General features: G+C 57.9%; 2 protein-coding genes across 2 annotated transcripts in view; one reads left to right on the top strand and one right to left on the bottom strand.

The window, feature by feature from the left end:
* Nucleotides 1-14180, top strand: part of ARSG (arylsulfatase G) — a 19456-nt gene extending 5276 nt beyond the window's left edge. Inside the window, exons 7-11 of the mRNA XM_010578588.1 lie at nt 599-679; nt 4036-4144; nt 8777-8897; nt 12421-12511; nt 12836-14180. Of these exons, the coding sequence (XP_010576890.1) occupies nt 599-679; nt 4036-4144; nt 8777-8897; nt 12421-12511; nt 12836-13170 (737 nt within the window). The 3' untranslated portion in view covers nt 13171-14180. The remainder of the gene's footprint in view (nt 1-598; nt 680-4035; nt 4145-8776; nt 8898-12420; nt 12512-12835) is intronic.
* A 282-nt stretch (nt 14181-14462) lies between these two features.
* WIPI1 (WD repeat domain, phosphoinositide interacting 1) overlaps nt 14463-15067 on the bottom strand; it is a 31242-nt gene continuing 30637 nt past the window's right edge. The window contains exon 13 of the mRNA XM_010578735.1: nt 14463-15002. Coding sequence (XP_010577037.1) covers nt 14955-15002 — 48 coding nt within the window. The 3' untranslated portion in view covers nt 14463-14954. The remainder of the gene's footprint in view (nt 15003-15067) is intronic.

The raw sequence follows: 15067 nt of genomic DNA, 5'->3' as shown, positions 1-15067 counted from the left end.
GCCCCAGGGATGTGCGTGGGTCACGGGGAGCAGGAGCCGTGTTTGTCCCTTGCACTCCATGCTCCCGGCTGCTCTGCGGATGCGGAGCCCATCAGGCTGCCCGGGGCCGTCACATCACGGGGACGGGGGTCCCGGTCTTCTGTGGCCGCTCAGCCGGGTGCCCACCCTGCCACCCCCCCGCTTTGGCTGCAAGGCTGAACCGGCAGGGCCGTGCCTAATTAAACTGCAAATCCTCGTTCATTAAGAAGCCCAAATCCCCTCTCGCTGAGCAGCCTCCCTAATGAGGATGTCTTGCTCCCGATGACAGGAACCGCTCCGTTGCTCATTAACGCCTGAAGCTGGTGGCAGCTACCCCCCCCCCGCACCCCAGCTCTGCTCCAGCCCCTCACCCGGGACTCGGCAGCCCCAGCCCTTAAAAATAAACTTTTAGAAATAAAAATAAATAAACCCACTGCTCTCGCTAACGTAGGAATGCATCGCAGGGATGGGAAGGAAGGATGGAGGGGTCACTTCTCCTTGCCCACCCCCCAGTGCGGAGGTGTCCCCTCCCAGCCCCACTGGTCCCAGTGTCACTCATGGGGACGTTTCTTTCTCGCAGGTGACAACGGCCCTTGGGCACAGAAGTGCGAGCTGGCGGGACGCCTGGGGCCGTTCGTGGGGGCCTGGCAGAGGCGGCGAGGTAACCTGGCAGTTTGGTGGGGGGCTCCCTGTCCCCAGGGGGGCTGGGGGGCTGCTCCACGAAGCCCTTCATTGCCCACTGGGGGGGATATGGGGAGCATTTCATGCCCCCCCCATCACCTTTCTGCTGGCTGCTGCCTTGAAGACACTCCAGAATAATTTTTTTCTTTCAAGCAGTCAGGTTTTCCCCTAAAACTGCTCCTGGGCGGGGGGAGGGAGCTGGGACCCTGTGGTCCCTGTTACCCCAGAGCTCGAGGCGGGTGGCTACTGGTTTTGGAGACGGGATGCTCTCACCAGCCAAACACTGGGGCCATCGGCTCCGGCAGGGTCTCGCAGCCCCCAGCCCCATCCCGCCCAGAGGAGAGCAACCCGGCAGCCCTCCCAGTGCCGCAAGACTTTGCTTTTCTTTCTCTCCACCGTTTTGGTGTGTTTTTCTTTTTTTTTCTTTTTTTTTTTTTTTTCCCCTGCCTTTCCTCCTTTTCCGGCCAAGCCATCTGCTTGGTGGGTTTATTTCAGCCAGAGCGGCCAGAAGCATGCATGAGTCAGGCGTTTCCCACTTCTGCTTGTATTACGCAGTGTAAACGCGCGCCGGGCTCGGTAATTCTCTTTGCTCGGGGTCAGCGGGCAGGGAGCGGTGGCGGAGGGGCCGCGGGCAGCAGTGCCTTTTTCCTCCTCCGCTTCCTGACACCCAGGCGATGCAACCGTGGCCGCTTCCCTGGGCAAACTCTGCCACCGGGCTGGCTTGCTTTCCCATTCCCAGAGCCCTTCCTTTGGCTTGCCCCGGGATGAAATCGTAACCTTAATTTATTTATTTTTTTTTTTTTTTTAGTAAACAAACCCTGCTGACGACCTGGGTTGCTCTTGAGCAACCGACAGTCACAAGCCGGAGCAGATGGTACAGGCAGTCCAGTGTTTGGGAACAAAGCTAGGAAAACACAGCCCCTTTCCAACCTCTCGCTGCCCGGAGAAAACACCCCAAGCCCCGGCTATCGCGGGAGGTTGGGGAGGAGATCAGGCTGGCAGGGCTCTAGGAGCTGGCTGGAAATACCAACCGGGACGGATGACTTCTGAAATCCCTTCAGCTGATTGTTAAACGGATGTTTTGAAAGCCAGCCCGGCGTTACCGTCTGCTGCCGGCTGGTCTAACGCTGCAAACACCTGCCTACGTGGGTGCTGGGTGGGTGGGATGCTCGGCCATCCCATCCTGGTCCTGGGGCATCATTCCCCAGCGGGGAAAAGCCCTTTGAGGAGGAGGAGGGCAGGGGAGGACAGGCTGCTCTGGACTCTATATGTTTTGCATAGCTCGGCGTTTCCTTTTAGGGTCCAACCCAAATTCCAGGGATGTTTTCCATTGATTTCGGGTAGTCACTGGAGTCAGTCCTCACTGGCAGAGAGCAGCACGTCCCTGTGTTCTGCCCCGCTTCTCTGGTTAGGGAGCTTCCCGCAGCCCCCAGCCTGCCCCAAAAACCCGTCTCCCACCTCGGGGCCAAAAGCCCAGCAAGAGGGGGGTGCCGGGATGGAGATGAGCGTTTCAGGGATGCGATGCTGGCTGTGTTTTGAGGCAGGTTTGGGAGGCTCCGGACCCGGTGTCCCCATGCTGAGGACCTGCTGTGTGTGGCAGGAGGTGAACCAGGGTTTTCATCCCAGCATGGGAATACTCAGTTCAGCTTTCCTGCAAAGCCGTGGCCTCCACGGCTGCATCATCCCTGCTCTGGAGAAAAATCCCTGCTTGGGTTTAGGGTGTTTCAGCCCCATTTACTGCCCAAAGTGCTAATGTGAGCTCGTTAATGTGGTGTCCTGCCCAGCCAGAGGTACTCGGGTGGTTGGAGGGAAATCTCCACCCGGTGTCCTCCTGGAGACCCCCCAACCATGCATGGAAAAGCCCTTGAAAGGCAGCTGCCTCCCAGGAGGGTGAGTTATTTAATATATGTGCAGAGAGGGGGATTGATATTAATTGCTATAATTGCTATAATTTCCTAGGGTGTCTGAAGGCAGGGGAGGCACCGTGCTTAAGCCGTAAGTGATGTGTGCTGGAAGCACTGTTACATTTCCAATAGCCACAAAAGACCCTGGTGCCGGCTGTGTCCCACCGCTTCAGGCCCCAAAGAGATGTTCACTGGGGGGAAACACCAAAAGCTGGGGTCAGGAGTGGGAGAGATTGGGGATGTGCCTGGCCCGCACCAGCAGGACAGGCAGCGGGGTCAGAAACCTTTTCCCTGGACTATTCCTCCCGCTGCCGGCACCGTGGCATCTGCACCCCACGTGTCCTCCTCCGCTCTGCCTGCGTGGGTATGGCAGCATCGCTGGGGAGAGCAGGATCAGCCCAGATGCCCGGAGCATCAGGCGGTGACTCCCGAAGAGGCTGGGGCTGGGATGGGGACCGGCACAGGGACACGGAGCAGCACGGGTTGGCCGTGCCGTCGCCTCTCTTTTGGCTCTGTCCGGAGGAAATGGCTTTGGGCGAATGCCGTTGCCATGCGGACGCTGAAAGACGAGCGGACAAAGGCTGCGCCTGGGAAGTTTGCTTGGTGAATTGGGTTGGGATTCTCTGTTTGCCCCATTCCCAGCCCCTTCCCCCCACCCCCGCAGCTGCCTGGGGCCCTTTGGGCTAGCAGCCAAAGCAGAGGCTTTCCAACACCCTTCCACCCGTTTCGATGCTCGCTACTCCCATTTCGGTGCTCAGCACCCCCGTTTTCTTGCTCGGCATCCCCATTTTGTTGCTCAGCACCCCCATTTCAGAGCTCGGCATCCCAGGCGGAGGAAGGGACCGAGCAGCTTCACCGTGCCGTGCATCTCAAACCCAAGGGCAGAGCAGGGACGTTTTGGGTGATGTCAGGGAAACAACTGAACAGGTTAATTAGCCGGCAGGAGGGTTATCAGCAGGGTGGTATTTTTAATGAAGCTGATTTCCAGCGGGCTGGGGGGCTGTCGGTGCTTTACCACACGGAGGGCAGCAGCCCGCTTGCACAGGCCATTGGCAGCCCCTGGCATAAATTCCTAATTTACCCACCTGCTCCATATTCTCAGCTGACATCAAAAGTGGAAGGAAATGCGGCGGCTCTGGCAGCCGGCTGCGTTTCTCATTGCTCGCTGGAGCAGAGGAGAAACACAAAGCAGTGCCAAACTGAGCCCCCTTTCTTTTCCCTTTCCCTATTTCTTTTAAAAAACTCCTGTAACTCTTCTCCCTCCTCTGACCCAGCTCCCTCTGCAGCGAAATCATCCTCCTTTGGGGTCATTTACTCTACCTCTGCCTCCGAGTCGTTCCTTTCCCAGGGAAACTCGGGGGTCAGCAGGTTTTCCCATCGATGCAGAGCTCCCGGGCAGCAGGATGCTGAGCGCTGCCCTTCTCTCTTGCAGGTGGGAGCTCGGCAAAGCAAACGACCTGGGAAGGAGGGCACCGGGTGCCGGCACTGGTGTACTGGCCCGGCCACATTCCTGCCAAGCGGACGAGCCACGCTCTGCTCAGGTAGGAGCCTGGCCGGATCGCATCGGGGAGCAGGGCAGCCCCTTTCCCCCCGTTTCGGAAAGACCCACCGTCCCCGCGTCGGGACTCAGGTGACGAGCTGGATTTTGGCAGCAGCGGCTGCCCGCGCTGGTTATTGCCTGCCATGTGCCAGCCTCTACTTTTGTCCTCTCCCAAGTCCGTAAGACTTAATGCTTCAGCAAAGAGGAGTTGAAAGGGCTTTTTGTGAGGCTGGTGGATTGGCGTTAGCAGCCGCCGGGGCTCCGTGTGCCTCCTGGCCGCGGTGGCTGAGTGCCTCCCGATAATTAAAAGATGACGATGTTCTCTCTCTCCACCAAGAAGCAGGCTTAGGCTTTGTGGTTTGTGAATGGCTTTATGTGGAGGAGGGTGCGGTTGTGGGAAAGGCTGGCCGGAGAGACGGTGCTTGCAATCAGCGCAGGATGCGGCCGGGCTGGGACGTAGCGAGCGACTTTTGCTCTTTCCGGAGAGAGCAGAGGGGAAGGGATCCTCCTCCTCGCCGGGGAGCTCTGCCGTCCAGAGGAGGGCTTGGAGGGGTCCTTACTGCAGCAATATTGCACCTCTGCATGCGGCAATCGCGCCGCTGCATGCGGCAGTCACGCCTCTGCATGCGGCAATTGCAGCCCTCCCTTGCAGCAATTGCACCCTTCCTGACAAGCCCTCCTTTACAGCAAATGCAGCGGAGGGGGACACAGCCTGGGCTGGGGGCAGCGGGGTGGGATGCTCCGTCTCCTTTCGTTCCTTGAAGCACATGGTGGGATGGTGGAGGTCAGGGTGGTGGGGACTGGGGAAGGGGGGGGGGGAGTTGCTGGGTGTTGGGAATGTCCCAGCTGCTGGAAGCAGGTCCTGACTGGTGAGCCCTGGGGAGGCACTGGGTGTTTCTGAGATCCGTGAGATAAGCTGGAGCTCCTTACGTGGCCTGAGGGCAGCTCTGGGAGCTGGATTTTTGCAAGTGGGGGGAAGTTTCAAGGCGTGAGCTGAGGCCCTGACGTCTGGCGGAGGGGATGGGGTGCATGCAGCACCCCGTGGGTTTCACCTCCAAACCCTTCCCCTCCATGGCTGGGTGATGGACCGACCACTGGGACATGGGGCAGAGCTGCCAACCCGTGCCCGCTCGGGCAGCCGGGGCAGCGCCGTGCAGGATCAGTGCCCGTCCCCATCACCCTGTCCCACCACCCTTGCCGCACTGTGCACGCTGCAGCCCTCCAGCCAAGCCCAGGCATCCTGTTTATCTCCTTGAGGACCTTATCTCCTGCATTTCCCAGCTCCAGTCCAGCAGGTTGGACAGCTGGAAATGTAGAAAGCCAGCGGCGTGGGCTGTGCTGCATGCTGGGCGCTTGGGAAGCGGTTCTGCAGCTCCCCAGGAGTCACAGTACTCCCAGTGTCCTCCCCAGCACAGCCCAGCATTGCCATGGGGCCATGCCCGGCTGGTGCAGGATGATGCCCGGCTAGCACAGGGTGATGCTTTGGCATCCGAAAAAGTCAACCCGCTGTTTGGGAGGCAGCGCAGAGCCAGCACGGGGGACGCATGTGATAGCTCATGCTCAGAAAGGCATCACCGCTGTGGCCCCGGCCATGCTCTGAGCTTTTGGGCAGGGGATGCAGAGGGATGCAGAGGGATGTGGTGGGATGTAATGGGATGTGGAGGGCATGGGCTGCTCACTGCTCGCGGTCCCTCGGGTCGGGAGGCTTTGCTTTACACCCAGAGTCACCCTTGGAGACATCCCTCGAAGGACAAGCGTGTGTTGGGTTGGCTTCTTGCTGCCCTCATGAAATAGGGTGGTTGAAGACTTGTCCCCCCCAGCTGATGGGGAAGACCAAGAAGCTGGGGAGGGAATGAAATCTGTGTGCAGATGTGGCTGGGAAACCTCTGCAGAAGAGAAGGGACCTCAATCCGGTGGGATCCTCCGGGAAGGGCAGGGGCTGAGTGAGGGCAAGCGTTAACTACCTACATGAGCCTCCTCCTGCCCCTGAGGTTATGAAAATGTTGACAGCCTTTGCCATCCAGCTTGGGAGAAGAGCCTGCGCCTTGCCTTGTGCCAGCATCGCTTGGCTTTGCGTCGTCCCTGGTGCAGGGAGTGGAGGGGTGAGCGAGGGTGAGCGTTCCCCAGGGGCTGGGGAAGCTGAAGCCAGCAGAGAAATGCTGATGCATCGCCGTGGACCTGCACCTGCACGCTGGTTTTTGAAGAAAACTGCCTTGTCGGCTTTTCTTAATTACATTTAATTGTCGGAGCCACCCACTGGGCTTCTGCCCTTCCCTGCCCCAACCCAAAGTAGGGCACAAAAGAAATAGGTCAGCGTGGTGGTGAAGAACCAAATTGCACCATCCCGGCTGTGCCGGCGTCACGGGGCTGGGCAGATTGGGCAAGCCGGCTGGGGTGTGGGAAGAGCTGGTTCAGCTGCCTGCAGCTGCCTGCACCACATCATCGCCGGGCCAGGGCAGCGCTCCCCGCCGCCGTCGTGCCCGGGATGCTCATCGCTGGCACAGATCCTCATCGCCGGCACAGATCCTCATCGCCGGCACAGATCCTCGGCAGCAGGCAGGGGGTTGACAGCGTGGCTTGCCCTTTTTCTGCAAGCGTGGCTTCCCCAGCTTGGCTTCCAGGATGTGCCTGCTGGCAGGGCATTTGCTTTGATGCCAACTTTGACCAAAATCCTATTTTTTCACGCCTTTTTCCGTGGGTGGCATCTGCTCACGGCTGCCTCTGCCCTCAATCGTGTCGTCCTCCCACCTCGGTGACGGTTTCCAGCGGTCCCATCCACTGGGTCGGGGCCGCTTGGTGCAACCACGCAAGCTGCCACACACGCCGTGCTGGGGGCCAGATCCTGAGGGTGCTGAGCACCCATGGGACCAGAAGCACGCTGACCGGGGCTTGCCCCGGGCTGCCATTTCGGGTGGACCTGGGCTGACCTCAGCGAGGTGCGTGCGAGGGATGTGCCTTGCCTTGGGTGCAGCGGGGAGCCAGAATTTTTTTCGGCGCCTCCCGGCTTGCCTGGCCGCTGGGGCCGTCTCCGCGAGCGTGCCGTACCGGGGCTGCCTCTCAGCAGTGTTTGTTCTTATTTGTTCTCTCTGTCTCTTAGCAGCTAAATTAAAACTTGTTGAATGGGAGCACCAGGGGCCCTTAAGCCCTGGGCTTTTTTCTCTCTCTGCTCACGCAGCCGCCATCGCGTACCGGGCAGGAGAAACGCGGCGACAGGACCCCCGGTGCCCCCCCCAAATTGGGGGACCTGGTGTTTTCACCTCCTCCAGCAATTTCCTTGCCCCAACTGACCCCTCTAGTCCCCCCGAGCTGCTGGGATGAGGGTTTTGCAGCCGGAGGGAACGGGGCTGAGTCCTCATCGGATGCTCAGCACCGGTGGCTCAGCCCCGGCTCATCAGCTCCTGTACCATGGCCTCATCCCTGAGGGGGGGGACCACTGTGATGTGTCACTTGGCCACACCGAGGTCCCGCTGTCCCCCGGGGCTGTGGGACACCTTTGGAGCCGGATGGCTCCTTTTAGAGGTGGGGGGTCACCCCGCCGCCGCGTTGGCGAGAGGGAGGGATGCGCTCGGTGGTGGCGGGGGGGGACACACACATGGACACTTGTGCCTCGCAGGAGTGGGATGTGGGGGGCGAGGGTCAGACGTGGGGGCTGCGAGTGTCCCCGTCCCGCTGGAGTCGAGCATGGACCCCACTGGGCAAAATGGCCGGTGGAGGGGGAAGCCCATCGCTGGGGTGCGCAAGGGGCTGGCGGCAGGGCAGGGTGATCCCCGTCCCACCCCAGCAATGACTTTGCTGGACCCGTGGTCCCTCCGCACCGCAGGGATGTGCCGGCGGGTTGGGAATCGCCGCGGCCGAGCTCTGGCCCTGGGGTAGCAGGTAGCAGGTGGGAAAGCAGAGACTCTCCCTCTCTGCATCCCGACGGAGCCGGAGGGACGTCGGGTCACCCGCTCCTTCCCTGCGTCCCTCCGCACCGGGAAGCGACCCAGGACGAGCCCTGAGCGCTCTTTCGCGGCTGAGGCCCCTGAAAAACCCGAGAGGTTTACGGTGGAAATGCTGACGGGCGTTTTGGTGGGAGCGCACAAAATAGCACCGCTCTCATTTTCCATTCTGGCTGCGACGGCTCGTGCTGCGCCGTGCAAAAGCGAGACCACATTTTCCTGGGGCGACGGGATCTGCTGTCATTGGCGTAAAAAAATCCCTGTGCTAGCACTTTCTCCGGAGGGTGACCCGCTGCTTTTCCCCGGTGGGGGGGGGACAGGAGGGTGGGAGGGGGCTGCCCCGTTCCCCACCATCTCCCTGCTCTGCGGGTGCAGGATTTGCCGGGCGCGGGAGCTGCGGATCCTGGCTGAACCCGCAGCTCCTGGCGAGCAGCCGGCGCCGGGGATGGGAAGCGTGCGAAGCGAGGGCTTGCCGGGGCCGAGTCGCTGCTTGAAGCCGGTTTTAACCTTTTCTGCAGAGCTCGGCTGTTGGGATGGGTGCTGGGAAGGGGCTGCCCTCACCCCAAGGCAATCCCCTGCCATCGGTGCAGCGAGTAACCCCTCCGGGCGAGGGGGCTGCGGGGTGCGGGTGGGGTTGGGGGGACCCTCCGGGGATCTTTGCTCCTTGCTCTGATGAAAGCCACCTCTTTCCCCAGCACCCTGGACATCTTCCCTACGCTGGTGGCCCTGGCTGGGGCTGAGCTTCCCCCGAACAGGCGTTTCGACGGTTTGGACGTGTCCCCAGTTCTCTTTGGGTGGTCGGATGTGGGGCACAAGGTAAGGCAGAGCCACCCCCCCCGGTGACTTCCCCCTCCTGACAGCAGGTCCCGCCGTCTCTGAGCTAAAACAGGTAAGTGGGGAGTGTAAAAACTCAGAGATGGTGACATGCGGACCCATGGGAGCATCATCCCCCCCGGCCTGGAGGAGCAGAACAGCCAGAGACGGCCGGGTGCCGCACCAAGGCTGGGCTCGGGGTACCGGGATAAAAGGGCTTTTGGATTAATGAAGGCTTGTTTTACGCTTTGTTCATAAATCTGGGATTATAGGTGAAAATAGCCACGTGTGCAGCCTGGCGTGCTTCCCGTGTGCCGGCAGGGCTGTGCCCGCCATCCCGGGGGATGCCATCCCAGCGCATCCTTGGGCTTGCCTGCCCGACACGGCATGTGTCCTTTCCGATCGCAAAAGGTACAGCGGTGTGGGAAAGAAAAAGATCCCAGGGGCTCTGACCTAGTTGTATCTGCTTTATTTATCTTGCCAGATCAAGACATAATGAAGCCCTCCTTCTCCCAGCTCCCTGGCTGGGGAATGTTCCCGTTGTTACTGATGTTCAAGCGGGGCAGCCCACCCCATACCCTGCAGCTCTCTGTCCATACAATAGGAGCTGCTGACAGCTCCTTTAAGCCTAAAAAACACAGTTAGCAGAACAAGCAGTATGGCGATGCATTTTTCTGAGTTGCACAAGACTTTTGCAGAACCAAAAGAAAAAGAAAAAAACCAGAAGTGGCTTTAATACCAGTCCCACAGATAAAGCCCGATTTTGCCTTTAAAGTCCACCCTCCTGTGAGGACCACAAGCCAGCTCCCAGCAGGGATCTTGGATTTGCTTTCTGTGTCCATCAGGGTTTTGGTATTTGCTTCATATTTATGGAACCCTCTGCTGAACCGTGAGATAAAGCGGGGAAGCGGATGGGATGCGGCCAGCGTGCTCCGCTGTGCGCCTCGCAATTAACCCTCTTCTGCACGCGTGGTGCCAGGACGGGGGGGGACTGGTGGTCTGCTGGGAGTGATGGTTTGCTGGGAATGGTGGTTTGCTGGGAGCGATGGTTTGCTGGGAGCGATGGTTTGCTGGGTGTCAGGGCGCGGTGGAGGGGCACGAACCCACGCCAGCCATTCCTGTGTGTTTCAGACCAAGGAATAAAGCCCTGAGCTACGATGCACCGCCAGCTCCCCGGGCTTCCCCAGCATCACCCCAGCCCAGTGCTTTTTTTGGGGGGGGGGGTGAATTAACCCCTGTGGGGCTGGGAGCCAGGGCAGGGGGGCACAGCTGGGTTGTTCCTCCCCGTCCCGGCACCGCGAGCCATAGTGGCATCCCCAGGGGATGGGGTGACCTTGGGGGGGGACACACAGCACCCGCCTGCTCCGGCCCCGCGGGATGATCGGGAGCAAGCGCGTGTCCCCGCTCCCTCCCCTCTTGGCTCTCTGCCTTTCATCTCCTGCTAGCAACCCCCGCTTTGACGTTACAGGGTTTTCCTTGACACAAATCCTCCCGAAAGCGGTTCCTTTGCTCGCCCCGCCGCCCGGTTTCCGCACGCCACCGACAGCTGCTTTCCTAATCGGGATTTTTTTGGGTGGCTGAGGCTCCCCGGCACGAGCTGCCGGCGGTAACCTTGCTCGGCGTCCCAGCCCGCTCGCTCGACACCGGCACTGGGGCGATGCCAAGGTCCTGTTTCGAGCGAAGGCTATTTACAGTAAAAATAAACACATCCGACAAGATGTATCAAGGGTACAAGTGTCAGACAAATAAGCTCTTTCCATTAGCTTAATGGCAGAGGGGTGCGCGCCGGCTCCCCGCGTGTTTGCTGGCTTGTGCAAACAGCCCAGAGCACCGAGTTCAGACAACGGGTTTTCTGGGGAGAAAAGGCTTTCCCCCCCCCTTTTATTTTTTCATTAAAGTAACAAAGTCACAGATCAATAGGAGGTTTGCCGACCTGGGAATATTTCTCGAAAGGGCTCAATCGAAACAAGCTCCTTAATTATGTAGTAAATTATAATAGATTTTCTTAGCGTGGGGTTTTATGAGGCAGGTTTAGGAACGTGCTTGTTGGTAGCAGGGGAGGTTTGAGTGTCCTTACACCGAGATGGCAGCATCCCAGCTGTGCTGCTGAAGGTGTAGGCAAAGCTTTAAGGCTGGAAGCAGATGAATTGCTTCAGTTCCTGGTACCTTGGCTTCACGGGCCCTTGAATATTTGCTGATTTCTGCTTTGGAGCTGTTTTATTCTGCCTGAGGAGTGTCAGCATACAGGGACTCTGTAGCAGGGGTTTCCTCCTCGCAGCAAGCTTACACTATACCACCTCTTCCAGTTGACACCCTTAATTTTTTTCACTGAAACATGATTTTTAAACCAAATTCCAGAAGGCGATTTTTTTTTTTTTTTTAATTTACCTCGCAATGGAGGGCAATAAAGGAAACCGAGAACGTTTGGAAATCACCCCCCACCCTGAATCCTGGCATTTCTTGGATGAGTTACCAACTGGCCGTGTCCGGACTAGGCAGTGTGGGATCGACATCTCCGGGTGACCGAGCGGGATGCCCAGCGGTGCTGCGTGCCGGGGCAGGGCTCCGCGCCGGGCACCTGCTAAGGCATTACCAAGCCGATCAGCTGCGAACGCTGTTACTAAACTTGGCACCGCAGCTGCCTACAACTTCAGCAGATGTTTCTAATTTTTAGCACAGTGGAAATTTCTTGAATCACTTTTAAACTCAATTCCCGGGGAGGAAACCTCGAGTGACTCATCCCTCAATGAAGACATTGGCTCCACGGCAGATATTATCTGACAGATGAGCCCGCTGAACCCTCCAGCTCACTTGTCTTCTCGCTCCCGTGTGCCAAAGCAGTCCTCCTGTGCGGATCACGTGTCCTAAATACCGAAAAGGGAGAGATTCGACCCACCCTTCCCTTCTTACCCCCATTCCCCGTGCCGGGACGGCTGTTGTTAGGGAAGGGAGCGCTCGCACAGCGGGGTGAGTCAGCGATGGAGACGGACCGGCAATGATGTTCCAGCTCCTCACCTACCCGTGCTTCGCATGAGCTCACCCTCAGCTTGTGGCTTGCTGCTGGCCCCAGGCAACGGTTGGGCTCCCCTAGATGTCCCTGCCACTAGCCTGAGCCGTGAGCACCGAGGGAGATGGGTGTCTCGTCGGCATGGGGCAGCGGTGGGTGATGTAGAGCACCTGAGACCGTCCTGGCTCCGAAATATTCTGCCCTGCTCTGCTGAAAGCCCCTGCACCTTCGCGATCCCTTTCTTGCAGTAGAATTGGTCTGGGGAGGTAAATTCGGGGGGGGTCCTGCGTGCAGGACCAGGAAGGCACAAGAGAGATGTTGGTGTTTCCCAGTGCCCTTGTGCTGTCAGCCCACCCTTCTGCAAGCAGAACTCGGTTGGTTGCTCAGAGTCCGGGGGCTAAATGATGCCTCTAAATGTGTGCACGGGTGGGATGTGGTCTTATCTGGGGAGGGAGGGGGTCTCACAGAGCCGGTTTTCTCTGCAACAGGCTGACGGGCACTTTTCTGTTCTTCCTTCAGGTTCTGCTGCACCCCAACAGTGGGGCAGCTGGGAAGGACGGTGAGATAGAGACGCTACGGCTGGCTCAGTACAAGGCGTTTTACACCACAGGTACTGTGTCCCTTTTAGAGATGGTAAAGTCTGGGAAAAAACTTCTGGACTTTTTGGTTCCCTGCAGATAGAGCTGAAAACCAGTTCAGATTAATTCAAGCAAGAGCAAACCAGTGAGGAGTAAGTATGTGTCCCTCTGTGTCTGTGTGATGGGCTTTCCAGCTCGGGGTTGTCAGCCTCAGAAGCACTCTCGGAGTAGCAGCAGGACCCAGGCTTCCAAAGCTGGGACGTGGTGGGACTGGGCCACCACAGATGGATGAGTAATACAGAGGTGATCCCTGCACAGTCTAGGACTCCAGTGTTTTTCTCTTGTTTCCTCCCTAGGAGGGGCAATGGCTTGCGATGGGAGCATCGGGCCAGCTGAGCATCACCAGCCACCCCTCATTTTCAATCTGGTTCGTGATATCCAGGAGCAGGAGCCTTTGGACATGGCATCCCGAGAGTATCAGGCAGTGCTACCTGCAATCAGCAGGGCTTACGCCCAAGCTCTGGAGGACATCGCAACAGACAACGTCTCGGTTGCAGATTATTCCAAAGACCCGGCCGCGACCCCCTGCTGCAACGCGCAGCATGTGGCCTGCCGATGCCAAGCGCCCGGGTCTCACGCAGCCATGCCGGACTGTCACACGGAAAGAAGAGCAACACGGCTTTGTCTTTAAGCAAATAATTGCTCAGGCTGCTCCTTTCCCGAGTCTGGTTTCTGTGAACACGACTGTTGTGGGTTGCTGGCTCCAGGCTGGAGGTTGGCCGCAGAGGAGAGGGATGGAGGCTGCGGTCCCGTTTGCTCCGTGCTATGAAGCCGGGAGGTGAGTTAGTTGTGGGTCTGCATCAGCACACGGAGGGTCCCCTTTGCTGCGGAGCTGGACTGTCACCCTGGCAGAGCAGGGCACTGCAGTACCTGGTGGCTCTGGGCACATGGCAGGAGACAGGCTTTTTGTAGGGCTCTTTAGCTGAGAAAGAGCCAGGGCTTGGATTAAAACTACCTTCTGTGAGAGCTGGCTTTGGGAGAGAACTCCCCTGGGAAATTCGTTTGGCTTTCCCCTAAAATAAACCTTGCAGGAGCGGCTGGTGGGAGCACGAGGCAGGGGAGGACGGGGCCCACAGCCTCCGAGCAAACGTCCCTTCTGCTGCCGAGAAGTCCATGGCTCCAGAGAGAAAATTCCCAGCCGGCACGAAGTAAGCACTCTGGGAAAGAGAGCACCTGCCCCACCAGCCGCCGAGTGAGGTTTATTAACAGGGTTATGTTAAAGACCCAACTGTCTGTTGAGGAAAGAGGGTCCTGGGCTCTCCCCGACTGCTGCCCTCCTCGCGGACGGGATGCTCGGCTCGTCCTGCGGCTGCTTTGCACCGCCACGGCGGAGGTCGGGGATTGCGCTGAGACAAGGACTCAAGTCCCGGTGTTTGGAAAAGGCTTTTTTTGGGGAAGCTGTGGGGGAGAGGTTTGCAGCACAGAACTGGGGTAGCTCCCCATCAACTTTGGCTGGAAAGATCAGTGGTGTAACTGAATTTTTTTTAGGAAGGTCAGGGAGAGGTTCCCTGCCCAGAGTTCTCCCAGCAGATGAGGGTTCCAGGCAGAGAAGCTGCTCCTGCCGGTCCCAGCGTGATTCCAGGGGTGCAGATGGGGTGAAACAGCTCTCAGGGCCATTGCTAGGCAGATGCAAATGCCTGGGGAGCTGCAAAGGCAAAATCGAAGGTGCAACTGAAACTTAAGAAACCACCGGGATTTCTCAGCAGCTGAGCGAGGGTTTTCTGAAACAATTTTGGACTCCGATTTACGCACGCAGATCTTTCTTCGGACAAGCTGTAAGTGGACTTGGCCAGGTGGGTCGGGTTGTGTGGGAGCAGCCATCCTTGCACCAGCCCCCCAAACCCACTCTCCCACTCATAAAACTTAATCAAGACTGACATCTTTAGGGCCCCACAAAGAACAGCAGGAGCACGGGCAGTGAGCTGCCAGGGACAGACCGTGACTTTATTCTGTCTTTAAACATAGCAAATGGCATCTTCTCTAATATCACTGCAAAAATACTTTGCCTGGGTAAAATAGTATGTATATACTGTACAAAGACATAAGTTTAATATATCTTCCTATAAGTACATTTATACACATAAACCAGCATAAATTAGAAAAGGGTAAAACGGGTATATAAAATTCTGGTTACATACAAATCTGATTAAATTAGCATTTACATTGTGGTTCTAACATAGTTTGTTAAATATAGCGATGTGCATACAGTACATTGACACCCCACCCAGACACGGATTAAAACAAGGGACTAGCGGGGCCAGGTATTCACTTAAACATACTGTAGGAAAAAGCAGTGGCCCACCTTGGATTTTTTTTTTTTCTCGTCTTGGGGACTCACAAATCTGTTCTTCGAAATTCCTGGCTTTTCCAAAGCACTTCCCAGCAGCTGTCCTAAGCGCGGATGTTTGCTTCTCATCATGACCTCTTCACTTTGCCCGGCTGACCTCCACGGCACAAGATTATCTACCAAAATCAAAACAGAACGGCCTTACTTTTCCCAGCAACAGGGTGTGTTTCAAGTTGGTTTT

The sequence above is a fragment of the Haliaeetus leucocephalus genome, unplaced genomic scaffold (assembly GCF_000737465.1).
Source record: "Haliaeetus leucocephalus isolate CR32 unplaced genomic scaffold, Haliaeetus_leucocephalus-4.0 Scaffold646, whole genome shotgun sequence".
Taxonomy (NCBI): Eukaryota; Metazoa; Chordata; class Aves; order Accipitriformes; family Accipitridae; genus Haliaeetus; species Haliaeetus leucocephalus.
The sequence above is the reverse complement of the archived record's forward strand: the minus strand, read 5'-3'. Positions and strand labels throughout refer to the sequence as shown.